The following is an 18326-nucleotide window of genomic DNA, read 5'->3' as shown; positions in this document are numbered from 1 at the left end:
ACTTCCTCTAGGATGACTGCATGGTGTAAATGGAGTTATTGTCATCAGAAATTGGCAACACGAACAGTGATCTCCTGGGGAAAAGTCCTTTGTTTGTTTTATCAAATCACCACCCACAAGCCCAGGAGATAAGGCTGCTAGTTGTACAACAGCCATGTACTACCAAAAAAACAGAAAAGAACTGCTACCAACCAGTGCCACCCTAGCAACCTACCTAGATACTACCTTTCTTTCTTTTTTTTTTAGCAACACCTTAGAAGACATACAGCATACAATATAATTTCATTGTACTGGGCATTTTCACAAGACCTTTACATGATACTGTGATAATATATCTCCGTGTACGTTCTCTTCTTTATGTCAACACAATGGAGCTTGTGACAAGTGGGAATAAATTCCTGGCTCACAAGCACGGGTTCATTCATGGGATTTCAGAGCCTGCTTTTCCTACTTTGTCAGATAGTCTCTTGTGGCGAAACTTGAACTGCACATTCGGTTTTCTTGGGAATTCCTGGGAGCGGTTCTTTGTATGATACATTATAAAACTGGAGTGTTCTTAATTTCTTTGACATTCCCCCTGGCAAATTAGTAAATATTGTCTTTTCTCTTAAGTGCCTTTAAACCATCCTGCCTGATGATGACAGTGTGATTAAAAAGTTGTGCGCCTTTTCATGTGAACAGTTCATTCAGAGGAGCATTGCAGCAATATATACATCATGAATGCCAATGATCCATTTTAGTGATTGAAGATAATGATTGATCTAATTTAGAAGTTGAAGGTGGCTTTGAACCTGGCTCACTAATGTCTAACTGTGACAATAATGTGGATTAGTTACCCTATGTATTTCTAGGTTTTGGATAGTTCAATTTTAGTTTTAGAAATCGGAATGAGATATCCGAATTATGGAAAGTAATATTTACCCTCAAGCACACTCTTTGGTTTATTCTCCAAAGGGGTTATTCCTGTAATATAATGTAGCCTTCATTTGACTTTCTTCTAATATTGTCTCAGTTCTTACTTCTATGATGTTTGACTAGATGAACTATTCATTAGTTCCACTGTTTCTGTGTATATGCACAAGTCTTCATTTTGGATCTGTCCAATAGTTTTATTATCTCAAATAACGTGGTAACCCAGCCATTGTTAATTGTACAACAGATGGCTGCACATAATCCATTTTTACAATCGGGCCACTTCAATTGCGCTCGCCGGTGGCCGAGGAAATGGCCGTATGACCTTCATGGAGACGCCTCTAAATGAGACAATGAACACTGTATTAATCCAAATGGTTGGCTGGGCTGTGGCCACCGTTGGCAGAAAGCCATCAGGATGGTCTTTATGAAACGCTGTGTTTTAACTCCCACGGTACCTTTAAGATAAAGGGCAGAGTGTGTGTGGTTAGTAATGAGAATGAAATTGGAATGGGAAGATTGTTTAACTGAGACACGGGCCGTAGATATGCACAGGACACTCAGATAATAATGAAAGGCTGTGAAGAGCCTATACTGTACACAGAATCTTGAACAGGCTCGCGTCGATACGTGCTTGCACACACGTCAGAACAGAGCTGGGCTCAAACTATAGGGAAAACTTTACAATCACTGTAGGGTCAATGGTGCTTTGGGAATTAGTGTTTTGACTCTTGGCCCCAAGAAACGAGCTGGTAAACTCAATGATTTCTCCCTCACTCTTGATTAAGCTAGCCCCAGGTTGCATGCAGCATTGCTATCGAGTATTTACTTGGAATGCACCACAACGGATTCCCCGGTGTACTTGTCTCATTTCCTTTCAGGCCTTCTTCGATGTCAAGATACATTCGAGATTAATGACCGTCTTAACTCCTGGTCCTTTGCCAATGTGGAAGACAGATTAGATGAATTGTAAAATCTTAATCAATTGTGATGGGAGACAGATTATAAAATGGGTAAAATCCTAACCAATTGTGATGGAAAACAGATTAGAAGACTTGGAAAACCCCTAACTAATGGTGTGTTTTGGCCCAAACATGATGGCCGAGTCATATGTTTAGACAAGATGTAAGTATTACTTATCACGTACAAGATCTCCTCCACTAAAACTGTTTTTTTTCTTTATATGTATGTCCCCTAAAATGTCTGACCTTGACTATACTGACTTGTGTCTGTGCAAAGTTTGTCACTAGAGAGGTGTTTTTACATTCCTCTACCGAAGGGGGAGATGTCTCTGCACTGACCCCGGGCAAGCTAGATTTGGCACATCACAAATTTGAAAAGCCAATCGCTGTCTAATACGCAAATGCCGACGCATATCGACAGGGACTTGTCAGTACAGAGAGACGGAGTTTGCATTAGCATAGTGAAAATTTTGGCTGCAAACACGATACAGTGTGAATTTTTTTGGATATAAACCGGACCTCGGAGCTTCATTCTACGATCTACCAAAAAATTCCACTAGATATTATTGTATGTTTCACAACCACTAACGCTGTGTCAGCCACTGCTAGTTACACGCTAACAAACAACATGAACAAATTAAAGCTGCTAATAACACTTACATTACTGATACATCTGCTAGTCGACAATTTTGGCACACAACAGACTCCACATCTGAGTCAAACATGTATGGCTGAATCTCTGCAACGTTTCCTCTAAAGGATAAAGTAGACCAGAGGCTGAAACTACCGCTGCAGATTGTGTGCCGGTCGAGGAGCTCCGTGCAGCCATCTCGATGCACACTGGTGGTGGGCGGGTCGAGGCCAGATCCAGAATTTCTCAATGAGGGAGAAAGAGTTGATGTACTTCTAGCCTCTTTTTTTTTTTTGCCTCCGCACAGGTGAAAGCTCCAGATTAGAATTTGCTGGTCAAATGTCAAGGTCACTATGACCTCACATCTGTCCCATTCTCATAAATGCGATATCCCCATGAATGCCCGGAGGGAATTTCATTACCTCTGGCACAAACATCTTCTCAAGAATGAACTGATTAGATCTTGGTGGTCAAAGGTCAAGGTCACTGTGACCTCACAAAACACGTTTTTGTCCATAACTCAAGAATTCAAATGCTAATTCTGACAATTTCACACAAAAGTCTAACAGGATAAATACTGACATTTTGGACAGACATAGACAGACGTAATTCTAGTTTACTTTTTACTTGGGAAAACCATGGTAACCAATTATTAATCACAGCAGAGTGTTTTTACATACTTTAGAAGTGTCTGGATGGGAACTTTACCTGCAATTATTCCTCTGGCTCGATATTTCAGGGCCTGTAATCTCAAATAATCCTTTCTGTCCAATATGACAAAAGTAAAACCCACAATAGAGGTGCAGAGTGAGACTCAGCTTACTGTACCCTGCATCACCTTTCTGTAAACTCAGCTTTTATTGACTGTTGGCAGTCTTCTCTTTTTGAGGTGAAGCTTTTATCCTTACATGGCACCTTAAAAATGTTTGGTTGCAAATATCATGCATTTTGATTTGAAGGCAGCAAAGTTCATTCTGTAAATCGATTCAGCTGTTTAAGATAGACTCTGTGATGGTACTCTATCCTCCAATGGAATGATAGATCTTATGCGATTGGTCATGACCACCGAGACCATGATTAGTATTTCCATTTTGAATGTCTAGAAGGGTAATTCCAGTTAAAATCAGGCTTGCGGTTGTCCTCATCAAGCTGTCCTTGAACCAATCAATGCTACAGCACCTAGTGTCTCTTCACATTTCAGCCTGTAAAGTTATTCTTATTCCAGTTTCATGGCTCCAGCAAAAGGGGCTTTTTGTTTTACGTCTGTGCTTATGTCAGAACCTAAGACCCAAATTATACTTTTAGTCTGTTTTATTGACATTGTGTCAGATTGGCGGACGCTCATGGATTTAAGTGACGTGGAACTGCTGTGAGCGATGACATTGAAAACCTTATTGCACACTGAAACGTTTGAATTGTGTTCCCGATGTTTACAGCAATGATATGCCAGGTAATGCAGAGGTGTCAAGGGTGGTGGAGACCTTGGTGAACAAGCCTGGCTTCGGGACTCGCTGCATGGACGGAGACCCAATACCGTAAGTGTTTACACGCACAATGCATTCATGCCAAATGGTACTTACAAAGTGTGAAGCTTCGCAAGCTGTATATGTGTGGCTACTGGTCACATAAATGCTTGTCAGAGCATGTGTCTCTGCCTCCATCAATAAATCCAGCTGCAGAAATGGAACAAGCTGTAAAAAAAAAGCCAAGTAACACAGATCATTGGAAAGGACCGCTCTGCATGATTTTGGAAAACCCACTTGATCAATAAATAATTAGCTTTTTGCACGCTCTCCAGATCATCCTGATCATAATAAGTTGAATAATGAATACCTTTTTAAACTTAAAAATGAAATAGAATTACAGTATTAGGTGTGGTTAAGATAAGAAAGCATATTGTGTATTGAGCAGATGTGGTTGGCATTATTACCAGTTAAACGCTCATATTCCCTCCATTGTTTTCTCTTAGGAAGTTGCCATGTTCTACCAGTGGCTCCGATTGGTTCACTCCATCCGTGGATCAGTCCGTCACTGACATCTTCCTCAACGGGAACTGGAGCATGTCTAACCCCTCCCCCTCCTGTCGGTGCAGCACGCCGAAGCGGACGATCATGTTACCGGACTGTCCGCCTGGTGCAGGGGGGCTCCCTCCACCTCAGGTTAGTCTCTTATACGCTATAGCTTGTGCCTTTGGGAGAGAAGTTGGTGTGGTAGTTGGAGCCACCATTATGTGACTTTAAGGTCATAGATTTGATGCCCTGCAGCAGCCAGTGTGTTTGTCTCCGTCTGAGGTCCGTTAAGCAAGACAGTTAAACCCCACCTGAACCAGGGGCACTGCTCCTGGCTTCCTGTGGACTCTGTATGTGTGCCACAGTGGGATATACTGCAGCAAGAGAAGTGGAATGGTCTAAGTGTAAAAAATAAAAATAAATCAATGACACAACGGTACAATAAAAAATGCTTATCATGGGAGCTTTTGGCTTGCGGCCTGAAAGTCCCAGTCAGCATCATTTTGATTTGAAAATGTAAAGGTACTTACTAACAAGGAATTTGCATTGCATTGCAAAATGTAAATCAGCCTTTTGTGCTGCCTCCCTTTTCTGAGCTAGCGTGCATGCATGAAAGTAGGGCCAAAATTGATTCCACTGAAAATCCACTGAATTGGCCATTGCCAGTGATTCGGCATGTTCCCCATACCTGCTAAAAAATTCAGTTAAGATATATCCATAGTGTGTTTTACCCTTTCAGGTATATGCCAACCTTTCACCTTGTAGCATCTTTAAGGACATTGTACTGCATGCACTGCCAGTATAAACCTCGCAAAGGACCTCACCTTTTCTGCTTCCATCACAAGTCCTGGGAGGTCCGCATGTCTCATCCTCCACAAGTCAATACCAATCCTTTATAGGCCATTACTTGAACAATATATACACGGCCAAATGCAGCTAGGGCGAGTGCTGCACGGTCTGACCCGAAGAGACTTGATGCAGGCCGAGATCGATGGGCAAGTTAGAGACCCCGCATCCCTGCCTGCCAGCCACCACCTGCTGACTGAACCAATCACGATGCAGAGAGAAAGAAGGAGAGAAAGAAGCTCATTTGGAGCTAAATGGTTTGCACTGCTGTCTCCCAATGATAATGAGAAATCTAAGCTTGAGAGAGAGAGAGAGTAGAAGGAGAAGCTGCCACCTCCACTCCAATGTCATTTTATTAGAGATGGCTCTGTCTGTTTACTCAGGCTTGGTGGCATGTGCCTGCATTTTAAGAGATTTGAATTCTGAATGTCTAACCCCGACGAAATCTGCCAATATTTTCTTCCTCTTGGAGTCTTATGATGGTTGAGAATTTGTTTGTGGGAGTTTACCCCAGATGATGGAAGGAAAGGAGCGGGGGGGAGTTCTGGTGTCTACATGAGAGTCAGCTGCAAAACAGCATTGTATTTGCAAGATAAATAGTTCACAGTTTTGAACTTTCAGCTTCATTTTCATACAGAATAGTGGTCTCTGCCGATTGGTTCTGCAGCTGATGTTGTTGGCATACGTGAGAATAGGTGGTCCTGTGATAATGCACAATCATGGTGCAGGTTAGATCGCTGTTCACATGCAGTATCATGACAGACAAACTGATATTTTGCAACAGTTTGAAAATCCTAACAGATTGTCATACTTAAAGGTGCTAAATTAACTAACTCTTTATTATGTATACTATTTATATGTATTATAGTAATATGGATATATATTTCCCACATGATCCAGTATCTTAAATGTAGTGGTTTTGACTTTCCAGGGTGAGAGTGTTACTTTAATCCCTTTTAATTCAGCATAATAATTCAAATTAAAATACAGCATGCCTTTTGAGTTAATATAGTTTTATTTATAGTTTCACAATAGCAATATATAACAAATTAATGACCAAATAGACAGTTGTAAAGTCATGCTTCACTGTGGTTGAAAATGCCTCACAAGTTTTTAAAAGTGTCAGCTCTTTTATGTCTATGATATAAGTTAAGTTATAACAGTCATTGTAAGTTCAATTTGCAAAGCGGTTATGAAGCAAAGATTCAGCCTCAGCTCTTAAGGGAAGTGTGTTAAAAAGAGATATTCTGGCCCAGTTAAGAAAACACTCACAGTCACATACAGATATATCTAAAATGATTTTGTCTCATAATTACCATGTCATCCTCCCCCCACCCCCCCTCAATATTTGACGTACTTGGAAGATGTCATCTACGAAGGACAAATGAGACATCCATTAAAAAGAAAGCGACTCTGCAAAGTCAACGACTTCCAACAAGCGGGACATGAAATGACACAGTTTGAAACCTCCGGGCTCATCTGCCACTCCTTTATTTTCCTTCCAGCCCCCTATACCTCCCCTATACAATACCCTGTGCTATGTAATGTGCCATTTCACACCCTCCACAGATCTGTAATGCCTCGTTGAACTCGTGCGAGTCTCGCTGTGTGCTCCTTCCTGTGACAAGGCCATCCAGAGCCACTTTAAAGGAGCAACTGTCCAGGTATCATGTTCTAGGATGATTGTTGAGACAGTCAAACAAGAGAGGTGCCCTTTGTGTAACCTTTTCTTTCCCCTGATGTTCGGCCCTAGCTTATGACAGCGCTGTCAAGGAGTCCCCCATTTGTTCAGGCGCTGCTTGTATCTTTGTATCTTTCTAGGCCATCAAGGTCTTTCTTTCTAACTCTTTATTTCATTTTGCTCTCTTCCTCCTCTTCCACCTGCTTTTCCATTTAAAACAACCTCACTCGTTCTTTCATTTATTTTATGAATTGCTGCTATTTTGCTACTTTACTGGATTCCTGCTTTATTGTGTCATTTTATATGTAGCTGGCACTTTTAGTACACTTAGCCTCAATAAAAAGACCATTTCCAAAGGCCAATTCTTGCCTACATCATGTTACATTCACTTGCATCATTTCTCCTTTATTTACAACATCCAATGCAGATCCTGTAAAAGGATATTAAATGGACTCTCGTTTTTGCACGGAAACAACCTTGAGGACATTGAGTTATTATCATGCAACAACGTTATTACCAGTCGTCCCCCGCTGTGCAATAAAGGAAATTTAAATATAGAAGCTGCTGCAAGAGGAAGAATATAGCAAGTGAGGAGAGGAAAGCATTCGTATGCAACACACATGCTGTTAACCGTCACATTTCTCTGTTCATCACCACCTTTTTGCATAATGAAACACTTTATTTATTTGGCAGGGGTCAGTCTTTGTAACACAGCAAGCCGGCAAGCTGTGCAGCGTTTTTATTTCATCGTCTAAAATCTTGAAAGATTTACACCACCGGGGTAGTGTGTGAGTTCATATGGTAGAAACATACAGTAATACAGTGTGATCATGAGGTGAAATGGTTGATCGTAGACCTTTTTTTTCAATATGAGTGAGAAGACCCCAGCGTATTAGTCTGGTCTAGTGTGTAACTGTATACTATAACCCTCCACGCCTCTCCAACTTTCTTCGCCTCCCTGCTGTTAACTGCGATCCACCAGTGGGTCATAATCCTTAGTTTACAGTTTGAAATGTAGTGTAGTGCATAAGGTCATGGGATAGAAGCATATAGAGTGTTGCTGTCATGCTCAAATATACAGTATGGAGTCTGAAGAGAGTATTACTTTTGCACATTGAGGCCCCGATCACACAGAGTGTATTTGAGCAGCCTAGGGCGGCTTTTTGTAATTGTTTTTAATGTGATTGAAGCATTTTGCGCGCTGCTTTTGCGTCGCTAAGCACCTCACATTTATCCACTCTGTGCATCTTGCGTTTTTACAGGAGCACTCTGAATCTTAATCTCTCATGATCTGGGACAGGAGTTGAAAAAAAATTCAACTCAGAGCGGAAAAAGCGGAAAGACGTCATTAGCTTTCTTCCTCATCGTGGATCCCTGGAGCTTTATGACTTTACCAATCGTAGTTACCATGAGCCGAACAGAAAACAGCGGGAGGCAAATTAGTGCGGTACTTTAGATTTCGGCTAAGTCGTTTTCATTTATTTAAAACTGTACTATTAACTATTTGGGTCGCGTACAGTTCATGGTTTGTAACAAGGTGACATTAGTACTCATTTAGTGGTTTCCTAGCAACATATAAAATAAAAAGATGCAGCAAAGTGCAAAACTCGCTCCGTCTGATCAGGGCCTGAGAGAGCTGTTACTTGTGAGGTCGGATCAATAGTGTGACAGATATGAATATATGAATTTGACATCAGTATGTATGTCCATGTGCATGGGATCATATGCACTTAACATCATTGCTGCTTCGCTTACCTGTAGACTGCGGTCCAGTGCAGGGGGGGCCATAAATGAATGCGAAGCCAAAGCAGAGACCACCCACAGAAACCGAGCACATTGTGAGGATGTATTCCCTTTGACCTGAAAGCTCCCACTGCTGAATAAATCACATCAAGTGTACCAGCCTTGCGCTTGTTTTCTTTTTTATCTTTTCATCCTGCCCATCCTCCGAATATGCCCTTGAGAAACCACAGAAAAGACGAGAGAGGAAAAACATGGACACATCGCCACGGGAGGTAGTGCGGAATCATTGTTTCCATGGAAATGGCAGGCAACAGTTAAGCCCGTTATCAATTCCGAGGTATTGACTCTCGTTCACTGGTGATATTTAACCTTCATAGATGAATAGGCCGTCATGCGTGCAGAGGAATTGATAAAGCTGCCACGTTCGCCGAATTACGATTGATGTCTTTATCATTTGGAGAGTGGCCTAACTACAGCTCGCTTGCAAATTACTCTCCATGGCCTCATCTATCAGGGTATTGAAGGTGGCCATTGGTTGACCATTTGTGTGGGAAAAAAAGAAGTTCTGCATGGGAAAATACAAACACCATTATCTACTATCTAGTTGTTTATCTAGATTGTTGGTTTGGGGAAGAAAAAAAAACTGCTTAGGGCTGTCAATTGATTAAAATATTTAATCCCGATTAATCACACGATTGTCGATTGTTAGTCGTGATTATCTGTTCAAAGTGTACCTTTAAGGGAGATTTGTCATGTGTTTAATACTCTTATCAACATGGGAGTGAACAAATCTGCTTGCTTCATGTAAATTTATGTATATATGTATTATTGGAAATCAATTAACAACACAAAACAATGACAAATATTGTCCAGAAACCCTCACAGGTGCATTTAGTATAAAGAATATGCTCAAATCATAACATGGCAAACTGCAGCCCAACAGGCAACAACAGCTGTCAGTGTGTCAGTGTGCTGACTTGACTATGACTTGCCCAAGACTGCATGTGATCGTCATAAAGTGGTCATGTCTGTAAAGGGGAGACTCGTGGGTACCCATAGAACCCATTTTCATTCACATATCTTGAGGTCACAGGTCAAGGGACTCCTTTGAAAATGGCCATGACAGTTTTTCCTCGCCAAAATTTTGCATAAGTTTGGAGTGTTATTTAGCCTCCTTCCAAATAATTCCTCAGGTTTTCTAGTTTCATATGCCAGTATCCTCACTCTACCTCAACCTAAAAATCGCAAGTCATGTTAATGCGTTAACACAAATTTGACACAGGTCTGACATATTATTGCTATTTCATGTTATCATTTATTCGTTGAAACCGTAACGAATCTGTAAACTTTCTATCTGAGGGCAGGTTTTTTTTCTCCCAACAACAGCTGTTGGCAAATCCAACTTAACAGCAGATCAGCTCCAAATCCCTCCAGCAAATACTCAACCCAGCGAACACAACAGGCTGACACATCCTTTCTCTACTAGGTCCCGTTGATTTGTCACTTTGACTCCCAAACACCCGCAGATCCATTTTAGTGTAAAACTACCTGTCCAGAGCCGTCCTCGCAGCAGAAGGCAAGAGATGCTGGAAAACAAAAGCAGAAAGGTCATTGAATTGCGAGGTGAGGTAAGTGGTGGATGAGGCAGCGCTTTCCCTTTTGTTGTGAACAGAAGGGGTCCGGATGAAAATCTGTCATCGGGGCGTGGATCGTGTGCAACTCAATCGCTCATGATCTGGGACAGGATAGCAGGAGCAGCTTTTTTGTTGTGGTTACTAACCCTGCTAGTGCTTCCCACACCACTCTCAGCTATTATCTAATGGTATTGTTTGGCTCAGTTAAAATGGTTGTTGTGATGTGATCATAGTGGACATAATCACAATAAAATGCACTGAGCTGAAGAGCAGCTCCTGAAATACACGTGACGACGCGCATACAAACAATTACACAACCAGCCACCTGTCACTTCCACTACAAACACATCACGGTATAATGAGTTAAATAGTAGTAACAACTTCACACATACAGAAACGTATCGCTTTGCATGAACAGACCCAATTAACCTGATCATCACTTGCAAAACTTAAAGTCAGAGGGCAAGTGTCACCTTAACATGTTAATTACAGAAAATTACGCTTTCTCAGAGATTGCTTTTCTTTGTGCACACTAGATAAAACTGGAATTTTTACCTTAGAGGTACAGCGCCAAGATTAATATGAACACAGCGCGGCCTGTTATCTCTCGGCTGCTCGAGTACGCCAACTCATTCAACAGATTTGATTACGCCTTAGTTTACATTTCCCTCACCCCTGTTTGCTTCCCCAGCTATCAAGCTACCACTGTGTTGTGGAGAGCTGTTGTCATGTGCAGAATGCCAAGCACTCTGATGCTGTTCCCAGGCAATGAACAAGAGATGCAGGCCCAGGTATCACACAATCACGTAATGTTCCCATTTCAGTCTTTTTGATGGGGGATATGGACCAAGGCCAAAATAATTAGACCCACACTGACTGTATGCTCGTGCCTAAACTCATTGTACACACAGTGGAGTGTAAAAGCTCGCATTTTTTGGTTTTGTTTGTCTCCGAGTTCCTGTGGCTTTTTCCGAAAGAGAAGCATGTTTGTTCAGAGATAAGCCGAGGTGGCTGTGCCGTTCGTCCTCCTTATCTCTGATTCATAAGCCAGATGGGTCCTCTTCCTCCTCTGCTTTCTCCTTCTGTTTGTTCTTTGCCTCGCGATTCGAGTTCTCCTCCTCCTCCGTTTTCTTGTGCTCGCTTCTCCAATTTTTTAACTTATGTTCCTATCCTCTATCCGCTCCTGCTCTGCGTTATTATTTATCCTATTTTAATCCGGCTTCTAATCTCTCCTTATTCTTCTCCTCCTCGTTTTACCCAAACACATCCTCATCTCCTCTTCACTTTATTGCTACTTCTATACCCAATGGAATGGCACTGCCATGTACTGTGAAACCCAACCAAAGATTTATCTCTAAAGGAATGAAAGAGATGCAAAGAGAACAGTCTGATACATGGACATCCACTCCTTTATAGACATCTACTGTATGTTAACAATGATAAAGAATGGGTATATAAGCACAAAGGTAACAGATTAAACAACACACCATGAGTATCCAAGGCTAGCACATCAAGCTGTTAGTACAGAAGGGTAGATAACCAGAGTAACTAGGGGGTACGTCGGTAAAATTGCATTGCAGTCGGGGGTCTCAATTGCACTTTTATCAAGGATCACTCCGCTAATTAGCATAGTGTTACCTCTTTAAATAAGCGAAGCTAAAGCAGCTTGATGTCGGCGGGAGTGTGTGTGTGTGTACTGGGAAGTATCAGTCTCGGCATCGTGGAGAGCATTCATGGTGGTGTGTCGCACCCTCCCTTAATTGGATGTTTGAATGTACCCATTTATCCACAGAAGGGCATCTAATTAGGGTTCTTTGACATTAGACACAGCTTTCGCAGCTTTGGCTGGGGGTCTCGATTTCAGCCAGGCTTCCCATAGCCAGGCTTAATTGACTATTATGATAAGGGTCGAGAGGATGTGGTCCACGGTGCTGTGAACAGATATCACCTCCAAAATGTTCTTGCTCTTAAGTTTTGTTGATTTTCCGCCACTGCTGGATGGGTTTTTATGGGTGGCTGAGCAGTCGGACCTGCAGGAGTCTGTCTGCGGTCAGCCTCTCTGCTCCTGACGCTACACTACACACAGGCACAGTTAAGTGCAACAGTACATGCAAAAGTTGTATATGCTTTCCATAAGTAAAATGAAAAAAGTGCTGCACCTCGTTTGCATGAAAGGATTTTTTGCATCTTAAACTTAACTTGCTCTAAACAAAATCCTTGTATTAACATTGGATGACTTGACTTAGGCTGCGTCCAAAATCGCATACAAGCACACGCACTGAGCAGTGATTTATGTCGTCACTTCCCAGGAGTTGGCAGAAACCAAAAGAGGTCTTAAAGGAGACAGGAGTTGCATTCATCAGGTGGCCAGAAACATGACTCCAAATTAATTCCAATGTTGCTCAACATGCTGGATGTGTAAATGTTAGCGCTGTTACAGATCCTCGCAAAAATCACACCATAATCATTTTAACATGTTTTTCAATTGCAATATCAGTCAAAAATAATCCCATTATATATTTTTTTCAAAACCGTTCAGACCTAATAAATATGCAACTCTTTGCTAAGGTGATATTATGTCAGTGTTGTATTTACGGCTTGTTGTGCTGGCCCCAAGTGCCCCCACAAAAAAATCAATTATCCACGTTTTAGCTCAAGGCTATTGGCAAACCAGTAGTGTTTATTTTTTGAGTGCTAATATTTCAACTTTTTTCTTTTCTCTCTCTTTTTAACAGAGGATCCAGAACACAACCGACACATTGTTGGATTTAACGGGACGGAACGTGACGGACTTTTTGGTCAAGACTTTTGAACACTCGGGTAAAACAAGGTAATGCATGTCAGTGTGAATGCTGTGAATGTCAACGTTTCTCCAGAGTTTTTTGAATATGCTGCAGCATTTAAGTTTTGTTTTTTTTAAAAGTCAGGGTATCACAGTGCATTCATGTATCTTGTAGCACTTTAGAGAGTAGTGGCTTTCCTCAGGCACTTTGGCTTTGGGCTGGGATTTTTTTTTTTTACACAAAGAGAGACAAATTACTACCTGGTCATGTTTGTTGATGTCCACATTTTCACTGTAATATCTGCTCTCCCTGTATGTCTGTATCTCAGGTGTTTCTGTGTGTTTGTGAAGCTTTATAGAGCAAGTGTAAAAAAAATCTCCTTGATATTACTCGCATGCTCTTACCTCCACTTGAACCTCAATCTCGTTCTGCTTTTTTTCTGCCACTCCAGGTACGGAGGCATCTCCGTCGGAGCGGTCAACTCCCAGGTCCGTCTGACCGAGGCAGCGATCGAAGCTGCATTCAGGGATCTAAAAGACCTATTCAGTTCATCTCAGGTATGTACTGGAATAAATATTTGCATTCACATATCAAACCTGTTGATACCACAGCATTATTTGAATAGAACTTGTTTATCTACAACACAGAGGTGTAAAATCAAGAATGAAAACACTTCCCCTCAAACCACCAGTGTGCTGATCTATAAATGTGGGCTTTTTTAAAGTAATGGCTCCTTTATCACCCGATTCGACTGTTGTTGGGCTATTAAATACTGTAGGCGTTATCAGTCGCTATAAGCCCCACAGTTGTTGGTCAATAGGAGCCTACTACGTTGTAAAAGTGAAAGTGAAATTTAAAAGGAACACATTCTAACATGTAAAACTGAATGAAACGTCATTTTTGAAGACACAAAAAGGCTTCTTTAGGTTTAGGAAATAAAACTACAGCCTCTTTAGGTTTAGACAATAAAGCTACAACTTCTTTAGGTTTAGGCAACAAAAAACAGTTAAGTTTAGGGAAAAACATTGTGTTTTGGGTTAAAATAACTACGAACACAAAGAAGACTACACGTTGTTGGTTTCACATGGGATGCAAACTCCGGTCCCCTTCCATCGTCCTCATCCTCAACCCCTTATGGAATTACACACTGCCTATACTACAGCGCCTGACTTCATCTTCTGCTCCTGTCATAATTACTACGGTTGCTAGAGGTCACTGTCATGTTCTTTTATACCTTCTTTATACCTACTAGATGATAAAACCTAGTAGTGGGTGTAGTAAGCCCCTATTGACCCACATCTATGGGGCGTATAGTGATTGATAACGCCTATTTAATAGCCTGACAACAGTCTAATCGGCTGTCTATATTGTCTGAAACCACTCACAAAAGTTCTTGAGTTTCATATATCAAAAACAAATCCACATTTTAGACTAATATTGTCTCTCAAACAAGATAATGCAACTTTTTTAATACCAAGTTTTTACATTTTAATTTAGATTTTAGTGTCTGAGCCATGCTAACGGCATCTACATCTAGGTATGGCGACGTCAGTTGGTCGTTCTGTTACTCTTTCTCCAACACTAAATGTTCATACTAGTTTTGTGACTGAAGAAGTGGTTCAGAAACTGCTTTTCTCCTGTCAAGGCTGCAGTTTGCCGTCGTCTTTTTCGAGTGAGCCGCTCCTAATTGGAGCACGGCGTTCTTTGTCCAGTTAGCTTTGTATCCTGGATACAGGTGATGTTATTCGTGAGGGACTTTTGGACCCCGCTGTATTCTTGAACGATTGGGAAAGAAGAGTGAAAGCAAAAACGAGAGGAGGGTTAGATTCTTCAAATCCATTCTGTTGAGTGTCCATGGCAACAGGCTATGATTGTCTGTGCATTGCTTTGAATACATCGAGGAATCCTGGTCTTCACTCGACAGGAACACACACAAGCCTGCAAACCTTTTTCCTCTCACGTCTATTTAGCTCTTCATCTACTTCCACTCCCTTTAATTTAATTCATGTACATACATTCATACACTTTTACTCAGGTAGTGTTTCTTCTTCTTACATACCACCTCACTTGTCCCCTCCTTGTATCTCTCTCCTGCACACACGGTCTCTCATTAACATTTCAAATTTTTTGGACGCTCAAACTACTTTGAGATCAGCACATTGCTTTGCCCTCAGGCGTCTCCGGTCTCATCCCCTACCCAGGCTCCCTTCTCTGTCTCCCGGATCTCGACGCTAATGTGACTTTAATTCGTGCGGCAGCGGTGATGTAACCCTAATGGCCGGGCATTAGCCAGCCCGGCTCTGTATCCCGTGTTATTAAAGTGCTACACCGTCCTTGGGAAATGTCTGGCTCTCTTCTGCTCGGCAGGCATTGTGATGAGAGACGGTAACGGGAAGTAGCGTGTTTTTTGCACCCTGAGCCACCTGCGCAGGCTGGGAAGTGGGCTCTGATATTTCTGTTTAATTGCATTTCCTGTGTCTAGCAGGTAGAAATAGGCTTCAGTTTTGCAAGAGGTGACGGGAACGAGAAGAACAAGAAAGCCCGTGTGCTGGAAATTGTATAATTAAGCTGAAAAATGGCACAGTGTGCTATGCAGATAGTATTAATGTCACTACTCTTCCCTGAAATGTTTTGTAACCTTCTCAAACAACATTTTTTTTTTTATCATTTACATTATTCTGTGAAATAAGCTCCTAATTTAACAAACCGTGAACACCTTCCTGGCAAGTTCTCAATACACACACAGACACATATTAACACACTGTCCCACAGACCATATGACCACTCTGTCACACAGAGCACTTGACCACTGAACTGTGCGGGCCACTTTGGAATACAAGCCAAGAAAGTCGCCACACACTCGAGCGGCTTTATTGCTGTGTCGTTAGCCGTGGCGCGGGCAGGTCTGCTGGCCAAACCAGCCTTGTCATTGTCCTTGAGCGGGGAGGAGTTTGTCAAGGATTAGACCCAGCCAGGCAGCTGCTGGCCCACTTCTCATCTCGTTTCAGCCGCCGCTAATCCTCAGTAAGGCCGCCTAATGGCGCCGCCCGTTGCTGGTTGGCACGACGAAAACCGGGGCGAAGTAAAAAACACGAGATTCCCTTTGCTTTTGCTGGAGGAAGCATTACGGACAAGAGTAGGAGTCTTGTTCCGCGCCCAGGTTTATGAATATGTAATGTCTTGGAACAGAGGTGATGTTATTTAACACAAACACTCCTGTCAGCGTAGATGGGGGGGGGGATGTTTTTTTTTTTTTTGTTCCCTCCTCTTTCACGCGGTGATATGGATATGGATGAAAAGTTCATGCTGCGTTACTGAAATGATAAACATTTTGCTATGCCAAAGGAGCAGACTGGATATATAGCAGGGCAAAATAAAAATGAATAAGCCCTGAATACATTTTTTAAATCTTTCCAAATGTCTGAGAATGTCACAATGTGGTGTAGGATTGGCTGAGTGAAGGATTGTGGGATTGAAAAAGTGACAACAAAAGTGATCCCCTCAGTCCCTTGTCCTTAGGTAACTGTCGCGGGGGCTTGAGATATCTTCTGTGTCTATTCCTTTCCACTCCCTCTCTCTCTCTCTCTCCCTCTCTCTCTTTTCTCTGTCTCTCTCAGAGCAGACAAACACTTCCACCTGAGCACACTCCTGCATTCTTGGGATGTCTTTCTTGATTTCTCTCCTCTTATTTTGTCCCCCCCCCACCTCTCTCCCCAGACGTCACCCGCACTTTTCCTCCACCAACCTCTCCTCACTCCATGCCACATCCACTCTCCCCCCTATGAAGGCAGGGTCCAACAAGGAGGCCCATTTGCATTTATATCACACGTGTAATGTGCTCAGTGCTCTTATAGTCGGGCTGAACAGCACGGTATCAACATGACACTTTGGAAATCGCACGCCTGTCATCTCAAGCCCTCATCCCAAGGCTCATTTCACATGAAACATGAGAGCAGACTTTTAATGCAACCTGTCCAGTATCCTCCCCCCTCTCTCCGCCATTTTCATCTCTCCACTACCTAGCAGGCGCTTTGTACTCTGTGGAAAATACTTGTTATGCTGTTATTTTCATTTCTATCTATATATGAACACTTGGAGAATTTATTTTAATTATTTCACCCTACAGTGTGTAATAAAACAGGAACGTCAAAAGAGGAAGAAACTCGCAAGCCGCCGAAATAAACGGGGGACACATTTTTCCCAACTCTGTGGGAAAGAAGTGGCTCAGCACACCCAAGTGCTCCCCGGAAGTCTTAATTATTGTCTCCCTCCGCCTCATGTTTTGCATTTCAAAGAGCAGTGGTGTTTGTCCAAGTGTATCCAATTAAGTCTCCAACTTAGTTTTTTTTTTGGTCTTGTTTTCCTCATCTTCATCAGGATAATGTGACTGATCAGATCTTCCAGAATGCTGAGACGCTGCTGAAGAAGCTGGGAACCAGGGACAACGTAAAGGTATTGTATTGACTGCTGTGTGCCTCTTTGCTCCGCTGCTTCATTTGATCCAATGATATGACAGTTTTATGACATCTGAGGTGAACTTAAGCAGGTTCAGTTCGGATTATTGGGGAGGAACGTTAGTGGTGAGGAGAAACAGGACATAGGCAGAGACAGTGAAGGTGCAAACCCACCTTACACTGGTCTACTGCCCTTTTTATATGTTTAATTTACTTCATTATAAATTATGACACTATGATTTCCTAATAGTGCTGTCAATCGATTAAAATATTTAATCACGATTAATCGATGATGGTACATAGGTAATCACGATTAAACGCAAATTAATTACACTTTTTCCGTTCAAAATGTACCTTATAGGGAGGTTTGTCAAGTATTTAGTGCTCTTATCAACATGGGAGTGGACAAATTTGTTTGCTTTATGCAAATGTATGTATATATATTATTGGAAATTAATTAACAACACAAAACAATGACAAATATTGTCCAGAAACCCTCACAGGTACTGCATTAGCATAGAAAATATGCTCAAATCATAACATGGCAAACTGCAGCCCAACAGGCAACAACAGCTGTCAGTGTGTCAGTGTGCTGACTTGACTATGCCCCAAAACTGCATGTGATTATCATAAAGTTGGCATGTCTGTAAAGGTCAAGGGACCCCTTTCAA

At 41.9% G+C, this 18326-nt stretch overlaps 1 protein-coding gene across 1 annotated transcript in view; it reads left to right on the top strand.

The window, feature by feature from the left end:
- The window catches only part of LOC119482014 (phospholipid-transporting ATPase ABCA1-like), a 191122-nt gene that overhangs the window by 116791 nt on the left and 56005 nt on the right, over window positions 1-18326 (top strand). Inside the window, exons 33-37 of the mRNA XM_037759373.1 lie at window positions 3942-4040; window positions 4475-4664; window positions 13154-13248; window positions 13653-13758; window positions 17579-17653. Coding sequence (XP_037615301.1) covers window positions 3942-4040; window positions 4475-4664; window positions 13154-13248; window positions 13653-13758; window positions 17579-17653 — 565 coding nt within the window. The remainder of the gene's footprint in view (window positions 1-3941; window positions 4041-4474; window positions 4665-13153; window positions 13249-13652; window positions 13759-17578; window positions 17654-18326) is intronic.

Source organism: Sebastes umbrosus, chromosome 22, assembly GCF_015220745.1.
Source record: "Sebastes umbrosus isolate fSebUmb1 chromosome 22, fSebUmb1.pri, whole genome shotgun sequence".
In the NCBI taxonomy this organism is placed as follows: Eukaryota; Metazoa; Chordata; class Actinopteri; order Perciformes; family Sebastidae; genus Sebastes; species Sebastes umbrosus.
This window is presented reverse-complemented; position numbering and strand designations above follow the sequence as displayed.